Consider the following 26406-nt stretch of genomic DNA (forward strand, 5'->3'; position numbering starts at 1 on the left):
TACAAGGAGATGGTTTATAACGTCGGAAGGTAGGTGAGTGAGTGCAACGACCCGGAAAAACCCTAATACTAGATTTTTCTCCGATGCTTGTTTTCCCGTGTCGTTCCTAAGTCATCGGCATCATGCATCATATCATCCATTTTTTTAAGAAAATAAAATTAATTTTATAAACCGTAGTTGTTTTATTTTACTCTCTCATATGGTTTCTATATAAAACTTTCTCTATGTCTTCTCTTTTAAACAAAACCCTAAAACCAAAGTTATAAAGAAATATAAATATTTCAAATGTTTCAAATTCTAAAATAACTTTGCTCTGTTTTTGTTTGATTTAAAAAGGATTTATAAACCAGTTTTAAAACCAAAGATAAAATGAATTTAAAACAAAACCTTAGGTATACCGTCGGGAGACTCCTACCAAAGCTCCTCCATGCAAGATGATGATGATGAGCTTGATGGGCTCAGTCCTACATCCATGTGGAGGAGGAGAAGGAGGAGGGATCCCTTCAAAGATGAAGATGACGAGGAAGAGGAGGAACAGAAGGAAGAAGACAATGAAGAAGAAGAAGAGGAAGAGGATCACAAGCACATCACCAACGCTGAGTTCAAGGGGAAGCTTCACCCCCATCCTATACCTCTTGCTGTAGTGATGGTGGTGTCGTTTCCTAAGAATTTTAAGCGCAGCACTCACATGAGTACTGGTGGAAAAGCTCCAATAAATTGCAGGGCCTCCAAAAATCGTGTTGCTAATTTCCATCGCAGGGAAAAATCAAAGAAGGTTAGAAGAGAAGAATTGGGAGGAACTTGGCAAGAGTACTCGGGAGTTCAAGCGAGCCTACAACCTCATGATGGCTTTGCTTCGTGATCTTCAAGACCATCGTGACCTGAAGCATCAGGAGAAGAAGGAGAAGAAATAAGATCTACACCAACACTCAAGCTTGGGGGAGTTATATCAAGTCTTTTATGCTTTCTAGTTTATCATATCATTTTTAGTTCATCATCTTAGTTTGGTTTTGCTTTCATTTAGTAGTATCAATTCTCTTATAGTTTGGAAAGCTCTTAGAGCATTATCATCTATCTTTGGTCAAGTGGGTTTTAATGCAATTTGAAGTATGGTGTCATCCATGATTCTTTTGTATGGAGATTTATGGGTAACACTCATGCATATGTGTTCCTCGTATTTAGAAATTTCAATCACATCTTATCTTGATCTTAATTAACTTGAGCATGATGGACAATCTTAGAATTTTGTAAGTATGGCTTGCAACAAAGGAAAGATCCAGCAAGCAATACTAAGCATTAGAAGAGAAATAAAAAATACCTTGAAGTTGTGTTGGAGATGTGGTCTTGGAGAACATATTGTTAGGAAGAGGAGATGACAATGAATTATGAGATATTCTTGTGCTACTTGGTAATCAACGGGTAAATTGATGTCATGGATATTTCAATACATATTCTCCAACAAGTTTGTGAAGGAAAAGGTCGACACCCGAGGATTCGGTTAGCCATGGAAAGTGAAAGACAAAGGTGGATGTAAAGCATATGACATGATTGAAAGATCCATGAATAAGGTTTATACTGCTTACTAAGGGGAAAGACTACTAACTGATCACATAAAGGAAAAAAGCAAAGTGTTTGATGAACATCAAACCTCATGCTCTTCTTGTCATTTAACAATTCCTCTTCTTGTAACTAGTTGTTCTATGAGAGTTATCTTCAGTGCAAAGGCGGAGTAAAAGAAGAACAAGATGGTAAAAGGCCAAGCATAGAAGCGATCTATACTTATAGACACACATGAAACATTGTTCAATTGTCCAACATGCGATGGTTGATCTTGTTTAAACGGTAAGAGGTTATTGCTCGAGTTTCTGTTATGAAGTTCATCTTTGTATGATTTTGGTTTAGAAATCTTCCTTTACAATTGAATATGCATAAGTAGATGACACAATGCTCGCATTTCTTTTATCAACCGTAAGCTCATTGATACATGATATGATCTATTCGCTTATTTGCTCGAGGAAGAGCAAAGGTTTAAGCTTGGCGGAGTTGATAGGTGCATTTTGCATCATCATAATTGCTACATATATGATTAGTTTTCTTTGTTATTTGCCATCATACATTATTATTTATGCATTTTTAGTCGATTTCCGGAACTTTCCTATACAGTCCCCTTCAATGATATTTAATTTCTGGAAGGCAAAAAACCTCATTTTTTGTATTTTATTTGTTTTAGGACTTTCTGGATCGCTAAAAATCGAGAAAAAAATAGCTAATCAGTTTTCCCCCCAGAGAAGGACAGTGGGCGAAAGAATCGCGCAGGAGAGCCACGAGGGTCGAACGGACCCAGGTGGCGCGCTCAAACAGTTAGGGCGCGCCACCCGAGGTCATTCGCACCTCGGGCATCATTTCAGACCTCCTTTATACCAGAAGCTGTGTTTTGCCTAAAAAACTAATCCATATTTTTCCCGAGATTTATTGAGGCGGCGAAGGTGGAGGCGAAAGTCCTCTCCTACTTCGGGAGAGGGCGGATCCTGCTGCACCGGTGCCTCCGTGAAGGGGAAATCGACGCCATCGACATCCCCACTCCTCCTTGGTTTGGGAGGAGGCATCTCCATCAACATCTACAACATCACCATTGTCACCACCATCTCCATCTACTAGATCGACGTCACCCCCCTCATAGTTTGTGTTGAATTGAACCCTAGATATTGTTTTTAGTGTTATTACATGTTTGTGATTGGTATTTTGTCATTATTTGGTGGAGAGATTATGTATTCATATTGTGTTGTAACCATTATGCCTCTGATCCATATCATGTTTTACACTTGTGGGGTGTTTCCCACGTTTCTGAGGGCATAGGATGATCTGACTATGATTCTATATGATGTGCAATGAATATTTGGTCAAGTTTTATATCTTTTATGTTGTTCTATGATGGTTTTATGCGAACGTCGACTGCATATTACTTCACCTATATGGGCTCATAGGGCTGCACTTTAATGTAATGCATTAGTGTTAGAAGGGACGAAACATATTACTTCACCTATATGGGCTCATAGGGCTGCACTTTAATGTAATGCATTAGTGTTGGAAGGGTCGGAACGATAGAAACCGCCTTCCAATACTATGGGTTGCATTAGAGGAGTTTATGTTGGGGACCTCTGATCTTATGGCTATGGTGGGATATTTATGTTTTAATGGTTCCTATACGTGCTCATGAAAATATCTCTAGGACCCATCATAAGAGGTGTATTTGCACATATCTATGGCTGCAGCAAACTTAGGCTCCTCCCATAATTGAATAAAGCTTGACAAAATATTTACCGTGTTGTTTAGAAGTCAGATGCTAGTGAATCCATGTCGCCCTCGGAAACTTTAGTCTCATATAAGCACACACACACTTGAGCTTGTCCTCTTGCTGCATAGAGTATTGGCGGGCTTTTCTCTCATCGAGAGCATTTACTTATTTTCTATTTACTTTCTGCACTTTATTTTTATTGCAAACTATACACCCAAAAACACCAAAACTGCCACTTTATTATTATCGCTTTCTTGTTGATTTTGCTAACCAATACCTGCAGCTCCTCGTGGGTTCGACAACCTTTCTTATTGAAAAAGACTACAATTGATCTCCTGCACTTGGGAGCCAACAACAATATATATTGCCCACCGGCGAGCACAGTTATTCTAGTCTCTCTAAGTACGTGCATTGGTACTTACTCTCGCCTTTCTTTCTCTTTTGTCTCCTCCCCTTTTGTCGGCAACCCTTGGCCCGACTTTTGATAGATATGATATGATGGTGTTAGCAAGGTTATCCTTCCGGCTTGACCTGGGCAGGGTTATGGACGCCACTGGTTATCTCTAAGACTTTTAGTCACATTTGTTTCTTGTCCGTACTTGGACGTATTTGATATTTTGTATGATTTAGATCTTTGTATTGTATATTTGTATTTTTGACTCGTTGGAGTCGTTGTTTGAAAGGATCGTATGCCGCGCCTAGAGAGGGGGGGGGGGTGATTAGGTGCTACCCAATTTTTAGTTCTTTTTCAATTTAGGCTTGACATAAAGGTAAATTCTCTAGATATGCAACTATGTGAATTTACATAGATGACAAGGTGTACAACTAAGCAAGATATTGCTAGACAAGATATAAAGGCGCAATCAAGGATAAAGGTAACCGAGAGTGGAGCACGCGGAGACACATAGATGATTCCCGTAGTTCCTTCCTTTTGAGGGGAAGTACGTCTACGTTTGGAGGAGTGTGCTCGCCACAAAGGCCTAACCAAAGCCACGAATGCGTCACTCAGGTCTTGCTACATTGCAAACGTAAATATAAATTTTGATGCTCCATGCTTGTTTTACACCAATTTATATATGTTTTGCTTACACTTCGTTGCACTTTTATACATTTTCCGGCACTAACCTATTGACAAGATGCCATAGTGTCAGTTTACTGTTTTCTGTTGTTTCGTATTTCAGAAAAGTTGTACAGGAAATATTCTCAAAATTGGACGAAACAAAAGCCGATGTCAATATTTTACCGTAACGAAGACAGAGTCCAGAGGGGGGACGAAGAGGCGCCACAGGGCGGCCAGACCACCCCATGGCGCGGCCAAGGGTAGGCCCGCACCAAGGGGTGGTGTGGGCCCCCCAGGCGTCCACCGACCTCGCCTTCCACCTATTTATTCACGATCTCGGGAAAAAACTAAATACCCGAGCCTCCATCCACGAAAAGATCTGTCGCGGCCGCCATTGCAGACCCTAGCTTGGGAGGGTTCTGAAGCTCTCCCCAGCACCCTGCCGGAGGGGGAGATCATCACCGGAGGCCTCTAAACCGCCATGTCTGCTCCCAAAGTGATGCGTGAGTAGTTCATCCCTGGACTACGGGTCCATAGCAGTAGCTAGATGGTTGTCTTCTCCAATTTGTGCCTCGTGTTTAGATCTTGTGAGTTGCCTATCATGATCAAGATCATCTTTTTATAATGCTACATGTTGTATTTGCTGGTATCCGAGGAATATCGAATGCTATGTTGAGATCTGTAAGGGTATTTTACCCTAATCCATTATTTTGGTAACAATGACACCGTAGCTAGTCAAGAAAAAATGACACCGTAGCTAGAGTAATCGTACTAATACATGCCTACAAGATTATTCTCAGATATTAGTTTAACATGCATAATGGTGTATCAATGGAACAAGAAGCTGAAGGGAGACCCCTCCCACTTCGATGAGAAAAGGGGACACTTTTTCTCTCTTCAGGCCGGCACCTGGTCCGGCGGCACCACATGGCCGGCTGGCTCGGCGCCCATCGGCCCTAGCACCGGTGCCCACCGGGCATATTCCATGGTGCTTGGAAAGGACGCCCGGTGCCCACCCGGTCCCTCATCCAGTTTCTGCCGGCTGGCCCGGCGCCTGGCCCGGCGACACCGGCTCATGCACTGGCCATCCCGGTGTAGGCCGGCCCCTGTGCCGGTGCGCACCGGGGCACTTCCAGGAGATCAACTCGCCCACTCGGTGCAAGCCCAGTGCTAGGCCTGGCAGCTGCCGACTGGCTCGGTCTACGGCCCGGCGGCACCGGGCGTGCCACCGGCCAGTCCGACGCCTGGCCCGGCAGACCGGCCTCCTCGACTTACTGCTGAGCTGGACAAGTTACTAGATATGTGACATGCACTCTAAGATCATCCGTAAGAGTTAATGTAAAGATGTGACCTGTAAAACGCGAATTCAGGTCGTTGAACTCGTATTTACGGGTCGAGAAACCGATGGCGCGAAACAGAGCCCGTAAAGCGAACCCATAAAACAACGGGTTTGGTTTACGGGCTCTGTTCCGCGCAAACAGCATCCGAACCCCTAAAATCAGGGATTTTCACATATTTCATATGCAAGTTCATGATCACAAATTTCTAAATGCAAACAATCGATGCATAGTTCGTAGTTCTACATCAAATCACCGCGACAAGTTCAAAACAAATCGAGCATAGTTCATAGCAAATAGTTGGTGTACCTCGTCACCCAAATCAAACCGTGATACCTTCATCACCACCACCTCAATTAGTAGCCAATGCGCCACCACCGTCGCCACCTTTATCGCCACCACCTCCACGAGTAGCCGATGAACCACCGCTTGCCACTTGATGTGCTAGCCTTCTTCTCTCTGTGATCTCTATCATGGCATCCTTCCACCACTCCAATTAGTGCTCATTCATGTCCTTTGTGGACATCATCATGATCTCCCTCTCTTCTTCCAAGAGCTCCTTCATTGCCTTGGCTTTCTTCACATTGATCTTCATCTCCTCCAACTCGGTATTGCGCCTTGCTTCTTCTCGTGTGGCTTCAACCTTTGCAAGCTTCACATCTCTCTTCTTCTCGGCAATGAAAAGCTTTGCCTCCAATGTCTTCACCGTCATTGCCTCCTTCGACTTCATCATTTGATCGAATTTGTACCTCAACAATGATGCCTCCACCTCAAGCTTCATCCTCTCTTTGGCCTTCTTCCTTTCCTTGGGCTTGTCATTGTTTCCTCCATCTTTCTCATCCTCACTATCATGCATGTTAACCATTGACCCTTTCTTAGGTGTTGTTTCTTGATCCCTCAATTGCCACTTGGGAAGGTGTTGGAGCACATCAAAGAAGTGTTTGAATGAAAAGCTTTTGCCCTTGCTGCCGATCATGTTTCTATACCTAGCATCTGCAATGTGGTCCTACAATACAAAACAAGGACGAAATAGTTACTATTACCAAACAATAGTTGACATACATGAGAGACTCACATATTCATCGATAGTTACACCACTAAGAGGATTCGACGTAGTTCCCGCTGCCCAACGGCTACATGCTGGTTTGATCACGTCCCAACAGCCCTGGAGGGATTGGTATATGCGATCCACTGGTCGCGTATACGAGGCATGAGTTCATGAAAATTATCTTCGATGTGTTGCCAATACCGCTTCCCGGTTTGATCCGTGCAGGACACCGCATCCCATCCCCACGACCGCCCAAGCCCGGCACAAAGTTGCATCTTCTATCACCGTGTAGGGGTAGCTGACGGTCCTTTTTGTCTTCACTTTACCTGCATAGACCTCGACCACCTCGTCGTCATCCCCCTCGGTCGCCTCATCGTCGCCCCCTCGGTCACCTCTAGTTCTACAAAATCACCGTTACCGCAGATTTTTTGGGCGGACCACCCTATTCGGCTTGGCTGCCGCCAGGTCCCGGGCGGGGACCACCAGGAGAGTACCGGTGCCCGTATCACCTACTTGTGTGACCACGTTCGTACCCCAAGTACCTCCTCGTCTTGATGCTTATTGCTGCTGCGACCATATTCGCAACGTTGGGGGAGCTCGGCAGACCTCCGCTTGCCCCGTGAGACATGGTCACCACCGGAGAGGGTGGCAGAAGATGCAAGCTGGACCCGGCGCCGACGGATCTGGCGTTGGCGTTGCAAAAGATGGTGGGGGCGTGTAGATCGGCGACGGCTAGGTGCAAGGGGGAAGAGCTGAAATATCTGTCACGCGCAAACTACTAGAGAAGTGCGGCTCATGCTCAGTTCGGCCTTTCAACCCATACTATTACGGCTGACGAGCGGATTTTTGTGCGGCCCTTAATTTTTTTTTTCCAGGTCGATTCGTTTACAGTGATTGGCGCCATTTTGTAAATTGAACCTGCAAATTAGCGACTATTTCATAGTTTAAACCCGTTCGTTTACGGTAAATGTTAGAGAAAACTATTGTAGCCGGTATTGATACGCCGGTGAAGATGGTGTTGAAGTTAGCTTTGCGACGGGGAGTCACCTTTTGCTTCTGCCCGTGACCACCGTTTGAGGCTTTGAGCATGTGGTGTCTTCTCAACACATATAAATACTCACAGTAGTAGATTCGGAAAAGCGTGTGGCTAGACCAGTCCAAACAGCAGCGACCTGAATTCAAAATCCCTCTCGCCTGTCTCAGCTCACACGTCCTCAGCCAGCGGATGTCAGTCCAAAAAAGCCGTAGAAAGGCCGCCGAGCGGCAGCGCCGCAGCGCACGGCGACGCACGCTCACGCTCGCAACCCCGATTCAAAACCCGCACCGCTCAAACGGTCGAATCCGCCAGCAAGACCTTGAACCCCACGTGCCCGTCCCCGATCCGACGGCCCACCTCGCCGCGAATTCAAACGCGACCTCGTCTCCGCGCTACCAGCCAAGCGGAGAGCCCCTCTCCACCGGGAAGAAATAAATTCCCACAACAGCTCGCTGGAAACTGCGCGACGCGGAGCCAGAGAGACCTGTCGGCCGCGGCTAGATAATACTACCAAGAGCGCGGAGCCACTTCCGTTGGTGAGTGGCCTACTCCTCCTGCATAATCATTCCCCAATCCCGCTTCCCTTTGCTCTTCTCTCCGACGCGCGCACGCCTCGCCGCGGCTGCTGATGGCCCGTTGATTGATGATTGGCATACCAATCGCAGCAGTAGCGGCGGCGGCGGTGCTAGTTCTGGTCTGTCTCTTCGCGCGGGCGGCCGGCAGCGGGAGGAGGGCGGCGGGTGCAGGGGTCAGCGGCGAGGCGTTAGGTGGAGGCGAGCGGATCGGAGGGGCAGGTAACTCGTTGCTTGCTTGATCCTGCCTTTAGTTTTGAATGTAGTTTCCTGCATACGCGTCCTGCTGTATGTTGCCTTCCTTCTTCCTCGCGGCCGCCTGCCTTTGCGTGCTCCGTTGCTAGGATTCCAAGCCAAGTATCTGCTTTCCTCCACACCCGCTGCAGCACAGCCCTTTGCAGATTCGCGTAGGACCCCGCTAACCTCTCGCAAATAAGGTGGCGCATGATCCAGCGATTTGATTTCGAAAAAGTATAGAGCTGTCAAATTTGAACAAAATCATAGGGCCATGGCAGCAGTAAATGTCATCCTCATCACCGGCGCTCGCACGCCAGTGGGAGGCAAACACTAGCGCAACAGCTGTATTCACTACGCCCACCGCTCCCGATGACACGTGGGTCCACCAAACATGGCTCCCCTTTGGCTGCCGAAGCAGAACGAAGCAGGGGCGGGCCCACACCCGTGCGTCCGCGTCCGCGTCCGCGAGCCCGAGACGCTGTGCTCTGGGCTCGGCTGGGTTCCCCGCGACGCTGCCGATCCGGCTCATCATGCGGTCCGGCCGGCCACTCGCTCACTGATTCGGCGGCCCCACCAGCTTTGCTGCAGCGAGCCAACGGCACCTTTCAGTCCGTGCGAGGAAAAGCCGTTGCCACGGTGGAAAAGCTGGTGATCGCGTGCGCGGTGCGTCGCCCCACGAGTCAATGCCAGGAGGGCCCGCCTGAGCTTTTAAACTGTAGTCTGCCTCATTTTCGTGTATCACACCTTTTCAGTGACTACGTAATTAGTGCTAAGTAATCACGGCTAGTCTTTAGACTCTCTTTTTTTCTGTGCATGCGTGGTAGTGATAAAAAAATCATGGCGTGATGAAGCTTTCGGAGGACCCGGTCCGTCTACGGTACGTCGTCGTCCCACACAATTATTTCCCCATGATTCGTAGGCGTAACGAACGCGTTTAGATCTTTGTGGGTTAGAATACAGGAAAAGCGGTGTGAAAACTATGATCGAGTTGCTCAAATCTTGCTCCTTCCGTTCTAAGAAAAGCACTGCAGGCTTAGCTTCAGATCTGATCGCCCACTTCGGTGAGACGGCAACGGTAGCCGCCCTCTCTGATTATAGCTATTCTAATAATGCCAAAGCAAAATTCAGTCGTGTTTGCTTAGAAGAAATGCTTCGGCCACTCTGTTTTGATGCCATCTAACATGCACAGCCAAATGCTATAGCATTTTGTATTCTACTGCTAGCGGCTAATCGCACCACTTGGCCACCTCTCCTGCTGTTGGACTTCATTTCAGTTTTCCTCTTTGTATGTTCTCATTCAGCCATCATCTGCGGGTCAAAACTCCAAATGCCTGGACCGACTGCAACAGTCTGATTTTTTTTTCAGTTTTCCCTCTTTGTCTGTTCTCATTCAGACATCATTAGCGGCTAATCGCACCACTTGGAGTAGTAACAAAGAGCGCAAAACAGTCAGAAAATCCGGGGATTCTGATAGGGCCTTCGTACCAGCTCCTGATTTCGTGTGTCGTCGCAGCATTCGATCTTACTCGATTTAACATTCCGTCTACCCAAAGATGAGTGTGCTTGGAATACAGTAGATGAGGTTAGCAGTAGCTTTCCAAGTTGTATTTTGATTCGCTCTAGACGACGATTGTCTCCTTCCGGGGCTTCTAGCTCCTTCGCTAGTACTACAGTATATTTTGCTTTCCCAGATTTGTCCGCTTCTTTCTTTGCCGAGGAGTGAGCAACTGAGCACCATCACTAATCTAGTCGGATGGCTGCAGATCACGACGCGGGGTGCTGTAGCCGCTGCCGCGACAGGGAAATGAGCCTGCGGAGCTGCCCGGCCGGGGACGCTGCGCCGGACGGGACGGCGGAGGAGTTGCTGGAGCGGGCGCGCGGGCTCGTGCCGGCCGCGCTGGAGGCGGCGCGCGCGGCGACGGGGTTCGGCGGGAGGTGGAAGGCCATCGCGGCCAGGCTGGAGAGGGTGCCGCCGTGCCTCTCGGACCTGTCCAGCCACCCCTGCTTCTCCAAGAACGCGCTCTGCCGGGAGCTGCTGCAGTCCGTGGCCGCCACCCTCGCCGAGGCGGCCGAGCTGGGCGCGCTCTGTCGTGAGCCGCCCAAGGCTGGGAAGCTGCAGATGCAGAGCAACCTCGACGCGCTCGCCGGGAAGCTGGACCTTAACCTCCGGGACTGCGGGCTGCTCGTCAAGACTGGCGTGCTGTCCGACGCAACGGTTCCGGCCCCTTCTGCCGAGGCGGTGTCGACGGCAGCGGCCTCGCAGACGGACGTGCGGGAGCTGCTTGCTCGGCTGCAGATTGGGCACGCCGAGGCGAAGAACCGGGCTGTGGACGGCCTCCTGGATGCCCTGCGCGAGGACGAGAAGAGCGTGCTGTCGGCGCTGGGCCGCGGCAACGTGTCCGCGCTGGTGCAGCTGCTCACCGCGACGGCGCCCAAGGTCAGGGAGAAGGCCGCAACCGTCCTCTGCCTGCTCGCCGAGTCCGGCAGCTGCGAGGGCTTGCTCGTGTCTGAGGGCGCGCTGCCGCCCCTCATCCGGCTGGCGGAGTCGGGGAGCCTAGTGGGCAGGGAGAAGGCAGTCATCACTCTACAGCGGCTGTCCATGTCGCCCGAGATCGCCCGCGCGATCGTCGGCCACAGCGGCGTGCGTCCGCTCATCGAAATCTGCCAGACCGGGGACTCCATCTCCCAGTCCGCGGCGGCCGGCGCGCTCAAGAACCTCTCCGCGGTGCCGGAGACGCGGCAGGCGCTGGCCGAGGAGGGCATCGTGCGCGTCATGATCGGCCTGCTCGACCGCGGCGTCGTGCTGGGGTCCAAGGAGTACGCCGCGGAGTGCCTGCAGAACTTCACGTCCAGCAACGACGGGCTGCGGCGCGCCGTGGTCGCCGAGGGCGCGCTGCCCAGCCTGCTGGCCTACCTCGACGGACCGCTGCCGCAGGAGCCCGCCGTGGGCGCGCTCCGCAACCTCGTGTCCGCAGTCTCGCAGGACAACCTCGTGACGCTCGGTGTGCTCCCGCGGCTCGCGCACGTGCTCCGGGACGGCTCTGTCGGCGCGCAGCAGGCGGCCGCCGCGGCCATCTGCAGGATCTCCAGCTCCCCCGAGATGAAGCGCCTGGTGGGCGACCATGGCTCCATGCCGCTGCTGGTCCGGCTGCTGGAGGCCAAGTCGAACGGCGCGCGCGAGGTGGCCGCGCAGGCGACGGCGACCCTGATGAGCTGCCCGGCGAACGCGAGGGACGTGAAGAAGGACGAGAAGAGCGTGCCGAACCTGGTGCAGCTGCTCGATCCGAGCCCCGGGAACACGGCCAAGAAGTACGCCATCTCCTGCCTCCTGTCGCTGTCGGCGAGCAAGAGGTGCAAGAAACTCATGATCGCGCACGGCGCCATTGGGTACCTGAAGAAGCTCTCCGAGATGGACGTCGCCGGCGCCAAGAAGCTGCTCGAGAAGCTGGAGCGCGGCAAGTTGCGCAACCTCTTCACTAGGAAGTAAAAAAGCTGGAGCCTTCTGTTTTGCCGTAACCTGTAAAGAAAATTCGCCGTCCTGTGTTCATAGTCTCTATGAAGGCAGTGCTGAGAGTACTGTTGCCATCATCTGAAACTAAACATACCGCGCTGTAGTATCGCTGGTTAATGTGTATGTCGCTATGTTAAGCAGTTCATGCATTAGACCTTAACTTAGGCTGAAGTGAACTCCTGATGCCAATAAAGTAATATTCAGTCAATCGAGAATACTTGCATAGTCTGGCCATACTCTCTGCATCGTCTGTTAAATTTGGTTGTTTTACTATTGTGCTTGTGCTGCTCAGGTCTCCAGTCCCAATCTGTGTTTGGCGCTGAAAATCAACACTATCTTGGTCCAGCAGTTCATCGCACTGAAAAACTGTATTTGGCATATCTTCAGTTCTTGGATCACTGAAACTTGCATGTCCTTTTAGCCTGAAAATCATGTCGAGTTATTGGGCCATGATGGGGACAAATCGCACGAAGGTGTCTGCACTGCCCGGGCGGGCGTCTAGGCAAATGATCAGTTGATTGCATTGTCGTCCGGTCAATGGTGCTTATCAGTGGGTACTTTGTCCTTATCGCTCTGCAGTAAGTACTGGCAAACAGGGGAAGCACCATAGCATCACGGTAGATATCGATCAGCTTATGGAATTCTTCTGCCTCGCGATGTGTTATTTGCTTTAACACTGCTTTTACTGAACCAAGACAATGATCTCGGGTAAACTGATGAACTGATGAGTGAGCGCCAATATCTCGGACAGGAGGGCATAATAACCCTCTCTGCACCGTGCTAAATGCCGTCGGATTTGGATCGTTCAGGTGAAATCGATTCTCTCAAGTCCAAACAGCTCCTCGGCGAACAGCAGCTCACTGAACGAGATAATGGGAATGATGGGGACACAGTGGAGATGCGCACGTGCACGTTGGTTGATTAGTGGTTCATGGGACACAAAAATCAGGGCGATATCATGTTCTCTTCCGTTAACATGTAAAGTGCAAAAGTGTTGGAACGACTGAACCTTAATGCTTCAGATTGGAGAGTAGGCAATGCAACCATTGGTTTTGTTTTCAGTTAGTAGTAGTTGTGCTATGGTAGCTTATACACCTAATTGTTGTTTAAACAAGCTGACATGCATGTCCATCTATGACAATGCAGTAAGCACATATTCTGAATTTCAGAACTGCTGCGGAGTTACTCTATATACAATTGTCTTGGTATCATGCTTGTCTCATTAGCTACAGTCGCAGATTCATGCAAGAGACTGTTGTCCCCAAGTTCAGTACAAGCTAGTGCACGGGCATTCGATTCACGACAGGACAAGTTACCTGCACATCTCTGAAATATATGTAGTGAAACCCCATCCTGATAGCATGCAGTGCTGTGATGTTTGCTCTCTTGGTGTATGTCTTTGCTTGCGTGCATATCTCGGACATACTGTTGAAGCGATGAGTGAGCGCCGATATCTCGGATAGGAGGGTATGATAACCCTCGCTGCACCGTGCTAAAATGCCGTCGGAATTGGATCGTCAGGTGAAATCGATTCTCAACTAATCTCTCACGTTCAAATAGCTCACTGAACGAGTTAATGCGAATGATGCACTGCGGAGACGCGCACGTGTTCGTTGGTTGATTATTGGTTCATCCGTTCATGGGACAAAAATCAGGGGATATCATGTTCTTTTCCGTTAACATGTAAACTGCAAACTTTTAGCAATGACTGAAAGTTAACGCTTCAGATCAGACAGTAGCCATCCCTCGGTTTTATTTTCAGTTGGTAGTGGTTGTACTATGCTAGTTTATGCATCTAATTGTTGTTTAAGCGTTCGCATGCATGTCCATCTGAAAATGCAATGAGCACGTATTCTGAAGTTTAGAACTGCTGTAGCATTGTTCTGTGTACGATTATCTTGGTATCATCCTTGTCTGATTTGCTACAGTCGCGGATTCCTGTAAGAGGCTGTTATCACCCAAGTTCAGTACATGCTGGTGCATATGTATTTGATTCAGGACAGAACAAGTTATAAACTGCACATCTCTGAGGAAATGTAGCGAAAACCCATCAGTGTACGTCGTGTTTGCTTGCATATCTGAACTAGTTAAACTGAACCATATAAACTCTAAAAGTCAGCAACATGACCATTTGCAAATGTAAATAATTGTACCCAAGTACCTTACCCTTACGTCCAGGTTTCATGAAAGAAGCTCAAAGCCACAGTACTAGCTCGGGTTTTGTAGAAGGACTAATGGCTCCTTTGATTCGAAGGGATCATGTAGGATCCTTATGATTTCTTTCGTACAGAAGACGTTTGCTAAGAGAATTTGAAATTACTTCAAAGGATTCCTCTTTTTTTCACTATATTTTTAGGAAAATTTCCATCCACTCCAACCTTTTCTTTTACAATTCCTTCGGGTTTTCTCTGCAATCAAACACCGATTGATCTAAAATCTTCTAGTTTTCTAATCCTTTAAGAATCAACATGACATACCACTCCAGTCATATGGTTTTTCTATTCCTAAGTTTTGAGAATCCTGTGGATGCTGGATGAAGCGCTAAATAAGCATACTAGCATCTCAGCCTTTAAGTTAAAGGTTATAGAATCACGATGAACCGAACATTCAAGTTTTAGTCTACATCCTCTTAAACCATGACCTTCACAGTTAACTAAGCTTTCCATTGAGTTGCTAGCTTCATCTCCATACTGCTAGTAACAATAGTTTAAGTGTTAATATAGTCGTAACCAAATCAACCATATATGCCAAACGTTAGCCCTACTATATATTATGCTGAAAATAGAAGTTAAAACTTAAAATCCGCAAATAGAAATATAAGACATAGCCAGCAGTACTTAAATGTTGATCCATTGGGAACCGTCAAAATCTTTTGCTCTTAATGAATTGGACATGTCCAAAAGTTACTCAAACATGAAAGTGCAAACATTATTTTTCATGAGCATATCATTAGCATCATTTGCATTTCATATATTTGAGGCACATTTCTTGAATAAGTAAGTTGTCAAAATGGGACATCAGAGTGTACTGGGTGCCTCGAGCAACGTGGTTGTCAAGTTAGTACTAGTTATTATGGTTGTACGACGGAATTATACCGTTGATCACCGTAATGTACGCTAGAATTGACATTTTTTTAGTAGATTGGGCCGCCTTGTAAGCTCATCCTGCAATGGGAGGGCGTTGAAGGGTTTGAGCATGGATCCCGGGCCAAACGAGGCTTCATAGGAGCAAAGTCAAGGTCCGGCACAACATCAGTCCGAGTTGATCGAGCCTCCTTGAAACGAAAACCGAAGCTCTGGAAGCTCTAGTTTTTTTTTAATCTTGCATTGAATGAGAGTTTTTTGGTTGCATGTAAGATCTTTGTTCATCTAGGTGCGCAGTTCCTAGGAAGTCATGATGGACTGGGCCAAGTCTAGAGCCACATTCTTCATTTTATTTTGGTCACCCGCATCATCTTCAATCAGCTCCAACAGATACATGTTGAGTGTGTTTGGTTACACTGCATGTAAAAGGAGGCTTACACATTGTATGTTTATATTAAATCTTTCATCTTAAATCCTTCTACCTATACAATGGTGGTTCAGTTCATGATAAGAGTTGCATGATATATTGTGATTCCGTCCCAACTATTGGCTTCGTAGTTTCTTTGACTGTTTAAAGTTTGATTTCATGTTCATGTTTGGATATTATTATAGACAGATTTTGTTAAGTTTGTTGCACATGGTCGACCGTTTGAAATTCCCTTTTAGGAGTAGCTTCATCTCGCTGTTTCGCACAACTTTCATGTTGTCAGGTTTTTGTTTTGACATTCACTAACGAGTAGATCTACATCTTAGTACTATATATTAGGAAAATATAGATCTACTTATCTATGTATGTTAAAACGGAAAACATACACCACAAAAGTAATGTGAAACGACAACATGAAGCTACTCGTTAAGGAATTTTAAACAACCGACCGTGTGTGCGATGAATAGAAAAAAATTATGTAAAAACACTCCAAACATAAATACAAAAATGGATTATAAAAGTGAACAAAACTAGATTCGATTGCGGGAACGGAATCACAATGTTTATGTGCATCTTCTTTGTATAAATCTTATCTAGAATCGATGCTCCATTCTATGATAGAAGGGATTAACTTAAAATATATTAGATAAACATGACATGTGCAAAGGTTTATGTATCTGCACACAAACAACCATGGGAGGGCATTTTGCGATTGCCAAAAGTTGGCCCTATAAAAACCATTGTTTTGGGCGTTCCTCCTCGTGCATGTTCTTGGCTAATTTAATATGTGTGTTGTGCAAACATTCCTTTTTGCACAATCAACCAAGCTGGCAAAATTTTGACTCCCAAGGGCTTATTTAATATTTTGTGGACAATCAATTGTCTTCAGTGAATGAGCTCCATCTTCGTTTTGAGTTTATATAGGGAAGGTGTCCTTGACACATGACCAAGACCACCCTTCATGGTCGCCGGTGAGATGGGTACATTGGTAAAACTTTGTCCACTAGTTTAGGAGGGATATGGAGGTGAGAGAGGATGTGCCATGATCCATGGTGGACTAGCCCAACTATGACTCCACCTAATGGGCATCATGTTTGACCTTGTGTTTTCCTATTGTCTTCATATTTGACCTTGTATTTCATCTGTTTTCTTCATCTTTAATGTATTTAAAGAAAATATGCCCTGGATGCGATGATAAAGTTGTATGATTCATATTTCCTGATTCATAATTAAGTTTATAGTTCTGTGCTACAGTTGTATTGGTTCCATATATGTGTGATATTAGAGGAAACCTAACTACATGTGTGGAATTATGAATCCAAATAGATATCCCTAGTCTCGCCGCTAATACTAGTTCTTATATTATTAATGGTCTTGTTTTCCTGACTATGGGCAATATTAAAGTGTTACAAGGTTACCGTTGATATATGAGAGCAACAATGTTGGGGAAACAATGGTATTAGATGAACCCTGAATGGAATTATTTGTAGTTTCTAGAGACAAATATTACCGTTTACTAAGATTCATTTAACCATGGGATAAGTGTAGACCTGAATACCAATGGTGTTCATCATACATACCAGAAAGTATGTCATAGTTGTACATTATATCGAGATTGAGAATTACTACTCCGCTAATGGAGAGATATACTTAGGGCACACTTGTGTATTATTATGTTCTTCATCGTCTAACCGGACACGTGACTTAGTTGGTAAGTCACAAAAACATCGATAATACGGAACGAGTAAAAGAGTACATGCCGGGTAACAAAGATAACATAATAGTTTCACCTCGAGTTATGTGAACTATCGAGAAATGATACGACATGTATCCAAAAGTAATAGAAAACTTTCACACGATAAATATATATGTGTTATGTGTGGGAATCTTTACGGTTATTAAGTGCTCGACACCGATCATCATGGTGAATGGTATTCCTAATATGTCTGCATATATCCAAACACGTAGGGTCACACACTTAAAGGTTTAGCGACATTTCGAATGTGACTGTGAATTAAGATATGTAAGAAGAGGTTGTGAGAGAGTAGTCGAAGAGTCTCGAAATATTTCAGAGGTGTCTAGAATACGACCAAGGGTGTTCGAAATGCTTAGCAATTATGGAATAATCTAGAAACATCCAAGAAGGTCCCAAATATTTTGTGGAAGGTTCGGAACGGCCCAGAAGGTCAAAACCTAGAGGAGAACCATGGGACCCACCCAGCTGGCGCATCAAGCTAGGGCGGGAGGAGTCAACATGGGTTGCGACTCCCCCTTGGTCAGTTGGGAAGGAGGAGTCTGCGTAGACTCCGACTCCCCCAAGTCGGTTTGGGAGAGAGGAGTCCAAACCTAGCTAGAAATCCACCCCCAGCCGGTCATCCCCCTTTGTAAGCGACGAAGAGGAGATGGGGTGGCACAACACGTGTCGTGTGCCCCTCCCAAAACTCTACCTCGACCGTCCAAGCTGTCGCCTAAGCACCACCACCAAAGCCCCTCCTTGGGCTAATCCCTACCCGCCGCAGGGAAGTCGTAGTCAATGTCGCCCTTCTTCCGCATGAAGTGCTGCCGGATTTCTACCACCGTCTAGATCTTAGAGCATCTCCACTCGTCCCCCCGAACAGGCCCCCGGCGAGCCATTTTTACACCCGGACGGCGTAAATCGGCCCAGTCGCGCCCCCGGTTCCTCGTTTTCGTCCGGATTTGGCCCTTCATCCATCCGGCGAGCCCACGCCATCCCCGGTCCCCCGGGGCGCGCTCGGGGACTCCGGACGAAAGATTTTGGCGCGAAACATCGTGTGGACCCGCGTAGTCGGCGACAGGAAAACCAAATCCTGTCGATTTTCCCTCCAATTTGCTTGCATATCCCCATTCTCTCCCGCCGAATTTGTCCATTCTCCTCGTCTTCCAGTTCCAGTTCCCGGCGGCGTCTTCTCGTCCACCACCACTCTCCTCCTCGTCTTCTCGTCCACCACAATGCCGCCGAAGGCGCCGACGAGGAAGCCGCGGGCGAAGAAAGAGCGGCCGCCGGGCATGACGAACGCCGAGTGGGCGGCGGACGAGAAACGGCGCGAGGTGGAAACAAGCGGCAGGACGGAGAGGGTGAAAAGAGCCACCGCCAAGAGGGCGGCGGCGGCGGCCCAGGACGAACAAGCGAGGAAGATCAGCATGGCCATGAGCGGCGGCGGCAGCATGTTCCCCGGCCAATGGCCGACGCAAGGTACAACTAGTTCCCCGTCGTCCTTCTCCCCTTCGATGTACTTGCAGTCGCCGCCTGCCGTGTTCCAAGAGGGCGCCTACGTCCAACCGTCCAGGTCCACGCCGTCGCCGCCCGAGCTTGACGTCGGCAGCGGCGGCCAGTTCGAGGGCACCTCGCGGCCCTGCGACGAGGGCCGCTCCCGTTCGGTGCGATGGCGGCGCCGAACGAAGAGGAGATCCACGAGATGATCACCTGCGGCTCCATGGCCGCCGCTGCGAGCCCGGGGTTCTTCACGGCCGCCGCCGCTGCGAGCCCGGGGTTCTTCACGCAAGAGGAGGCGAGGGCGACGACAGCTGTGGCGGCGCGCAACGAGCATCGGGAGGATGTTGCCGATGGAAGCCAAGCCGTCGAAGAAGAAGACGAGGAAGAAGAAGAGCCAACTCAAGCCGCCGCCAACCTGTCGAAGGGGAAGAAGAAGAGGAAGAAGGACTCGCCGCCTGCCGAACCGCGTATCAAATGGACGCCGAAGGAAGAGGAGTGCCTCGCCGAAGCTTGGATGACCGTGTCCACGAACGGCATAATCGGGGCCAATCAGTCGTTCGACACATATTGGCTTCGAGTGAGGCAGGCGTACGAGGAACGCAAACTCGTCGATCCCTACTTCAACAAGACGAACATGAACGTGTACCGGGGAGACAAGGCAATGGCCACCCATTGGGGGATCATGCATACGGCGTGCAACAAATGGCATGACATACAGGAGGAGGTCGAAAAAAGGCCGATCAGCGGCCACGACTTGGAGCAAAAGGTATGCTCCGTCGACCCTGCATCACCGAGGTACATCGTCGTGAGCTGACCCGTATCGCCGTGCTCTTTTTTCCCAGCTGCGCCGTGCTTTGGACATGTACACGGACGACACCGGCCTGCAGTTCAAGTTCCTGAACGTCTACGCCCACCTCGAGAACTGCGAGAAGTGGAAGGAAACCCGCACGACCCTCTTGAAGAGCAAGACCGAGCAGTACAACCCCGACGCTCCGGCGGCTTGCGCGGCGGAAGGGCGCCCTGAACTCGGCCAGAAGAAGCTCAAAGAGCTCAAAAAGACGGACAATCCCGCCGACAGGATGCAGGCGTCGATCGACAAGTGCTGGGCCGACTTGAGGTCGCACGCCGACGGGAGGAACGACAAGTTTGACGGCAGGTGGCGGGAGATGCTCGCCAACCAAGGCGTCCGGATCGCCCTGCTGAAGACGACGGCAGCGGCGAAGAAGAGGAACACAGACTTGGCGTTCCTGATGGGCGGCGGCAACATGGAACTGATGGACGAGGAGACGAGGAATTGGTACCAGGGCCACCGCAGCGACGTCCTCCGAGCCACTCCGGCCAGTCCTTCGTCGTCTCCGCCGGCTCCTACCTCGGCTTCCTCACCATCTACCTCGTCGACTGCGGCTGCTTCGACATCCACTGCCGCTGCTTCCTCGTCGGCTGCCGTAGCCGCTTCGGCCACGGCGTGTGAGGAAACTGGTCCGTCGGACACCGCCGTGCCGGCCGGGACTGCCGATGAGCCTGTTTCCGTGTAATTTCCCTCCGATCACCGATCTGTGGCTGCTCCTTTTGCTCCTTTTGCCGATCAACTGGCCGTACTTGTAGCGCGGGACGGCGCTTTGTTTGAATTTAAACTATGTCCGCCGAACTCCGGGTGGACGACTGGAAATACGATACTCCCCACGACTTAATTTCGTCCAATCCGGCGGTTGTTTCGTCCGGATTTGGGCGTGGGGAGCGCCAACGAGTGGGGATGCTCTTATCTAGCTAGCAATTGTGGAAGCGCTACCGGATCTTCATGGACACATTCCTGCTTTGACGGTGTGCTTGATCGCACTTCGATGTCAGTGTTGCTAATCTTGTACGTGTGGATACTGTCGAGGTTCTGCATGTGCAACACTTGATTGTGGGAGTAGTTCGAGGAATAACACATCTCCTCACGTCTTCTATGAAAATGTCATCGACATTCTGCTAGATCTTTCATTGAGGGTATGATATGTTGTCTCTCTCTTAGCATATGATCTTGGTTATGTGTGGTAAAATTTTGTTTTATGTAGCGCATTCCCCCATACTATTGACCATCCATGTCCATAAATTCTTGTTCACTAGTCTTGGCTTGGCTTGGTCCGCTAGGCGCCTAGTAGGCGTAATCAAGGATGGCAATTTTACCCACGGGTACGGGTACCCGTGGGTACCGTACCCGCATGGGCAGGGTATGGGTACACTTTTATGCCCATGGGTAGTACCCATACCCTGCCCGCTAAGTCATGGGCAGGGCACATGTATAGCCTCGTACCCGCGGGTAAACCCATACCCTGCCCGTTTATTGTTAAATCTTACGTGACACGTTTATTTTTGTTGACTTATGTGTTAGAATATGAGAATGTGATTTCTATATTATATTAATTGTTATGTACTCAACTACATGTTATTAAGTTGAGATAGTTAAATTTTATAATCAAATTTGTTATTGATAAATGTAAAATTGTGATTGACTTGTGTACAATTTATCCTACCCACCGGGTACCCAATGGGTACGGGTACCCGCCGGGTATGGGCATGGGTAAAGTTTTATACCCATGGATACGGGTATGGGTAGACGTTTGTACCCATTGGCTACATGGGTATGGGTATGGTATTGCTCTATCCTGCCCATATCCTGCCCATTGCCATCCTTAGGCGTAATGTAACACCCATGCCACCCCCGACCGAGCCTTTTACTCCTAGAATCTCTAGAATATCTAGATTGTCCTCACAGGTCTTTCATGAGAACTTTAACCTCAGAATTATTTGGAGATGAGCTTTCAGAAAATAAACTGCAACTCATGTTAATCCTTTGGATCCCGGGGCCACTATGTCACACTCATCCCCCTTAGAATATCGACATCCTTGCCGATCAACCCCAACCCAGCAAATTACTCTCTTAGCACACGTACATGCGTCTAGTGCCAGCACATGTGCCACGATTGGCCACATGTCCACGTCTCTAACTTGTAGGTGCCTATGTAACTGTGTGGATCGGCTCTGATACCAAATGTAACACCTTGTCCACCCCCGACCGAGCATGTTACCCTTGGCAGCTCTCTAAGCTAGGATATCTAGACTAACCCCACAGACCAACACATATCTTTTCTGCGCCGCTAGGAGCGCTCCAGGATGTCACACATGGGGTCCCCTTAGTTAGGCGATATTCATTCCCACAACGATCATTATTGGAATTTTTTGGATTTTTAGAAGAAGAAGTTCAATAATTAAACCCATGGAATTCAAGTATATATCCGCTATCACACAAGTCTAGTTTCACTTGTTTGCGTATGTTAATAGTGTTTAATAAAAGTTTCCACCTCGTTTATAGCTTGCACACAAGAAACCCTATTTCCTAAAGGAAACGAATTTAGATAGAGATTGTAAACCCTTACGCATGACATGTGTTGGTGGTGTAACTCTTGAAAGGGGTTGAAGGCACATGGAAGTTTCCAATGTGTTTCATATGGGATTAAATAATAATTGATCACTCTAACCGTGTACCCTGAATGGGTGGTGCGTAGCTAAACTAACCTTGTCATATGTCATATTGCTAGTGGAAAGACAAGCTCCTAGTACATCGGCTCTATGCACTAGTAGAGAATTATTGCTTATAGGAGTTATGTGATCTGTGGCGTGGCAAACTAAAAATACGCTACATCTAATATTGGTGGCGAATAATATGTTGGTGCGTCACACAAAATGAATGACACGCCACAATGTAGGCCCCACAAGCCAAACCGTCAGCTAAAGCGTAATGGCGTGTCATTTTATCAACACACCACTAATTTTTCTTACATCAGCCATGCCACGTCGCCATTCCGCCGATTGCAGTGAGCCCTAAGCCTCCACTTTTTAATTTTTAGTTAATTTCTAGCTAGTGCAGCCCCCTCTCGCACGCACGAGGAGTAGCCGACCACCAGCGCCGATACCCTCGATATTATCTAGTCCGACTGATTTTATATCAGTTATGCACACCGATCTCTAGATGTACAACTAGATGTACTATTTATGTTTTAATTTGGAAAATGTTGGTATAGTGCAAATCTTCTAGTCTTAAATAATAAGTGCATTGTTAATGTTTGAAATGTTTAGTTTTTATTATCTTAACAGGATATGGTGTCGTCTTGTTATGTCTGCCACACTAGATGCGCATCGAGCTTGTCGACGAGCGCATCCTTCGGTGTGTATCTTTTTGATGGTTTTGCAAATAAAGTGGTAAGTAACAAACTATTGTGCATGCACTTCCGCACTTACTAGATGAAATGTATATTGTTCTTGCTTTATCTAATGTTTGTTTATTTTTCTGATTTGTGCTTAGATTCTTACGTGGAACGTAAGGTCATATTTCAATGACTTTTTTGGAGGGAGTGTGTCCTTCTAGACTCATGGAGACACATACAACATCACAATAAAGAAAGAGTCGACAAGGACCCTTCCGCGTTGCCAAGGATGGAGGCAGTTCATTAGAGAGAAGAATCTCACTGGAGGAGAGATGATACACTTCAACTTGACAACTCAAGTGCCAAGGATTACCATTATCTATCTCAACTTTGGTGGTAATGAGGATAATGATGATGATGTCGCTTGGCAGCTACCATGTTCGCTCAAAGATGCGACCTTACCGATCCCTAGCAATACCATCTTTTGGAAATTCTACCGCCACTCAATGCTTGCACCGGGGTTCCATTTGTGACCCGACTGTCAAACATGAGTGTCAACCGAAACACTTTGATATGTTTCTTTCAAGTTGTACGTTTTTCTTCCTTTTTGTTGTTGTGTGCATGCTTAAATATCTTGTGGTGGAAGCTCTCGTTTTACATTGCTTTTTTGTTTTGTTGGCATACTAGAAATTACCACAATAGTGGGTATCCTCCCTTGGCATCCCTACTGAAGGCGTAGTTGGAGTACGTGTTGGAGCAACCGGTGCCATCACCAACATTGGTTACCAAATGGAGCAAGATGGCCGCGTGATGTTCCTCATCGAGGGATGGATGGACTTCATCAGTAGCTTACATCTAAAGATGATTGGACAAGCTCTGCTATTGACTACTAGACCAACAGCGCGCATGAAACTCAATGTGGTGTTTGTCATCGATTTCATTAACAACTATTAGTTGTTCACGTGGCGGCCATATAATAAAGTAATAATCTATCCATGCTATAAATGGTGAACTATGTTATAAGTGCTCTATGCATGTAAACTTAGTTGATATTTGGATGTATGGGTGGTGACCTATATGTTAAGGCCTCTGTATGTGAACTATGTTGAGATTTTTAAATTGCATTTTGTTGTCAATTTCAGTATTAGCAACATAATTATTTTAGTCAAAATAATTACAGTAACATCGTGGTTTGCTAATCCACACGCGCCACTAGAGCATTTGGTACATGTGGCATGTTTCTGGCACGTGGATACTGTGTAGTCCATTGAAAATAACAATCCAACTTGTAAGCTATAGAGAATCAACCTGAGGTTGGGTGGTTAGGATGGTGGTTGTACCTCCAGCCTACCAAAGTTCAAACCTCAGGTTTGAGTTCTGTGTGTCTCATAAAGGCAAAATGTTTTTTTAGTGGGAGAGGCGACGTTCCCATCAATAGCGAGGCGCCTGTGATGATTTCGTCAATTTCAAGATCCGATCTGCTGGCTCAGTCTTTCGAAAGTGGTCATAGGGGTAAGTGTATGAGTGTGTATGTGGTATGCGTTTGTACTGTGTTTTCTCAAAAACAAAAACAACTTGTAAGCTATATGATGACAGGCGGCTCGGCCTTCAGCGGCGCGTGATACTCGTGTCCGTTTATTGCATGCAACTTCCGTTTTTTTCCAGAGTTGCTTCTACGAAAGGGATTTTCCCCTACCTTTGCTATGGACAGAAGATAATGCATGATTTATAGCCGAAAAAAGCACCTTTCACACAAACGAAAGAGCATCAGATGATTATTGATCTCCCTAGAGGCCTCTAATCAGTACGTCGTCCACCGACAGATCTGATTTCCCTCGAATAATTGACGATGATTATGGACTGAATAATATATCCTGGAGATACGGTGTGAAAATATGTGCCGCTCTAGTTTAGTGGATGCTGCATCTCCACGTCAGCAGATCTTTTTTGGAAATAGCAGCAGCAATTTTGTTGCCCATACTCACTGATAAAAGGCATACACACTGATAATCGATTACTATAGTCGATCTCTTCTCAACAACGGTTGACCCTTCACTTGTATATATATAGACGTCGGGCAGAACGATCCATACCCAGGGCAACCGAGCAAGAGAGAGAGGGAGAGAGAGAGTAGCACTAAGAGCTAGGAGAGCAAAACAATGGCGGGTGAAGGAGATCTGAAGCTGCTGGGCTTGCTGGTGAGCCCATTCGTGGTCCGCGTCCGCATGGCGCTGCACATGAAGGGCGTGAGCTACGAGTACATCGAGCAGGATGTCATCGACAAGGGCGAGCTCCTCCTCAAGTACAACCCCGTGTACAAGAAGGTGCCCGTGCTCATCCACAACGGCGTGCCGCTCTGCGAGTCCCAGATCATCGTGCAGTACATCGACGAGGTCTGGCCTGGAACCAACGGCTCCTCCATCCTCCCCGCAGACCCCTATGACCGCGCCACCGCTCGCTTCTGGGCCGCCTACGTCGACGACAAGGTGCGTGCGTTTATTTTCTCATGCTTTTTCTCCTCCACTTTGCGGCTTCCATTTGATCTGCCGGAGTCATGGTTTTCTCACGCTCCAGAGTCATGGTTACTCTTCTTGCCATGCAGTTGTTCCCTGCCTGGCTAGGCATTCTCAAGGCGAAGACCCAGGAAGAAAGGGCAGAGAAGGTGAAAGAAACGCTTGCCGTGGTCGAGCTGCTGGAGGCGGCCTTGGCCCAGTGCTCGAATGGGAAGCCTTTCTTCGCCGGCGACTCCATCGGGTTCCTCGACCTTGTGGTAGGATGCAACTTGTTATGGTTCGAGGCGCTGCGCAGGTTGTTCGGCGTGACATTCGTTGCAGCCGGCAAGACTCCTCTCCTGGCCGCCTGGGCGGAGCGTTTCGGAGGTACCGAGGCGGCGAGGGAGGTTGTGCCGGACGCGGACAAAGCGGTGGAGTTCGCCAAGAAGCTTATGGCTAGTTTATGCTCCGCTCCGGTTGCCAATGCCAGCTAACATGATTCGGTTGTACTCTTTTCATCGTTGAATTACGTGGCAAATCGGATATGTACTTCAGAACATGTTCTTCGTGTAATAAAAGATGGATATGTCAACATTTTTACTACAGTATAAGGAATCACGAGGTCGACTGAAAATGCTTAATATATACTTCGGGCCTCCTTGCCGTAATATAGTGCGCATTAGTTTGTACGAAAGTAAAACTCCACTAATTTTGACAAAGTTTACTGAGAAATTATAGGTACTACTATCTCCAATATCAAATGTATACTATATTAAAAGTTTAAAACATACTTATGATGAATCAAATGGCATTGATTTGATACTCTAGATGTTAATGTTTTTTTGGTACAAAATTAATCAAAGTTCACACGGTTTGACTTCCCAAA

The 26406-nt window shown here is 47.7% G+C and overlaps 2 protein-coding genes across 2 annotated transcripts; both read left to right on the plus strand.

Moving 5' to 3' along the window:
• Nucleotides 1–8404: 8404 nt before the first annotated feature.
• Nucleotides 8405–12304, plus strand: LOC127306793 (uncharacterized). Its single transcript, XM_051337503.1, has 2 exons — nt 8405–8570; nt 10349–12304. Exons 1-2 carry the CDS (start codon nt 8420–8422, stop codon nt 12070–12072), a joined length of 1875 nt encoding a protein of 624 aa, XP_051193463.1. The 5' UTR covers nt 8405–8419; the 3' UTR covers nt 12073–12304.
• A 12790-nt stretch (nt 12305–25094) lies between these two features.
• LOC127306801 (probable glutathione S-transferase GSTU6) lies at nt 25095–26131 on the plus strand. The gene is made up of 2 exons (XM_051337514.2): nt 25095–25514; nt 25631–26131. The coding sequence occupies exons 1-2, from the start codon at nt 25188–25190 to the stop codon at nt 26012–26014; spliced, it is 711 nt and encodes a 236-aa protein (XP_051193474.1). The 5' UTR covers nt 25095–25187; the 3' UTR covers nt 26015–26131.
• The last annotated feature ends 275 nt before the right edge of the window (nt 26132–26406 follow it).

Source organism: Lolium perenne, chromosome 1 (assembly GCF_019359855.2).
Source record: "Lolium perenne isolate Kyuss_39 chromosome 1, Kyuss_2.0, whole genome shotgun sequence".
Lineage (NCBI taxonomy): Eukaryota > Viridiplantae > Streptophyta > Magnoliopsida > Poales > Poaceae > Lolium > Lolium perenne.

Bases quoted from the DNA above. Each gene is read 5' to 3' on its own strand.
- LOC127306793 (XM_051337503.1), top strand. From the start codon at position 8,420: ATGATTGGCATACCAATCGCAGCAGTAGCGGCGGCGGCGGTGCTAGTT. The intron at 8,571-10,348 runs GTAACTCGTTGC...GGATGGCTGCAG, and splicing joins CGAGCGGATCGGAGGGGCAG to ATCACGACGCGGGGTGCTGT.
- LOC127306801 (XM_051337514.2), top strand. From the start codon at position 25,188: ATGGCGGGTGAAGGAGATCTGAAGCTGCTGGGCTTGCTGGTGAGCCCA. The intron at 25,515-25,630 runs GTGCGTGCGTTT...CTTGCCATGCAG, and splicing joins CCGCCTACGTCGACGACAAG to TTGTTCCCTGCCTGGCTAGG.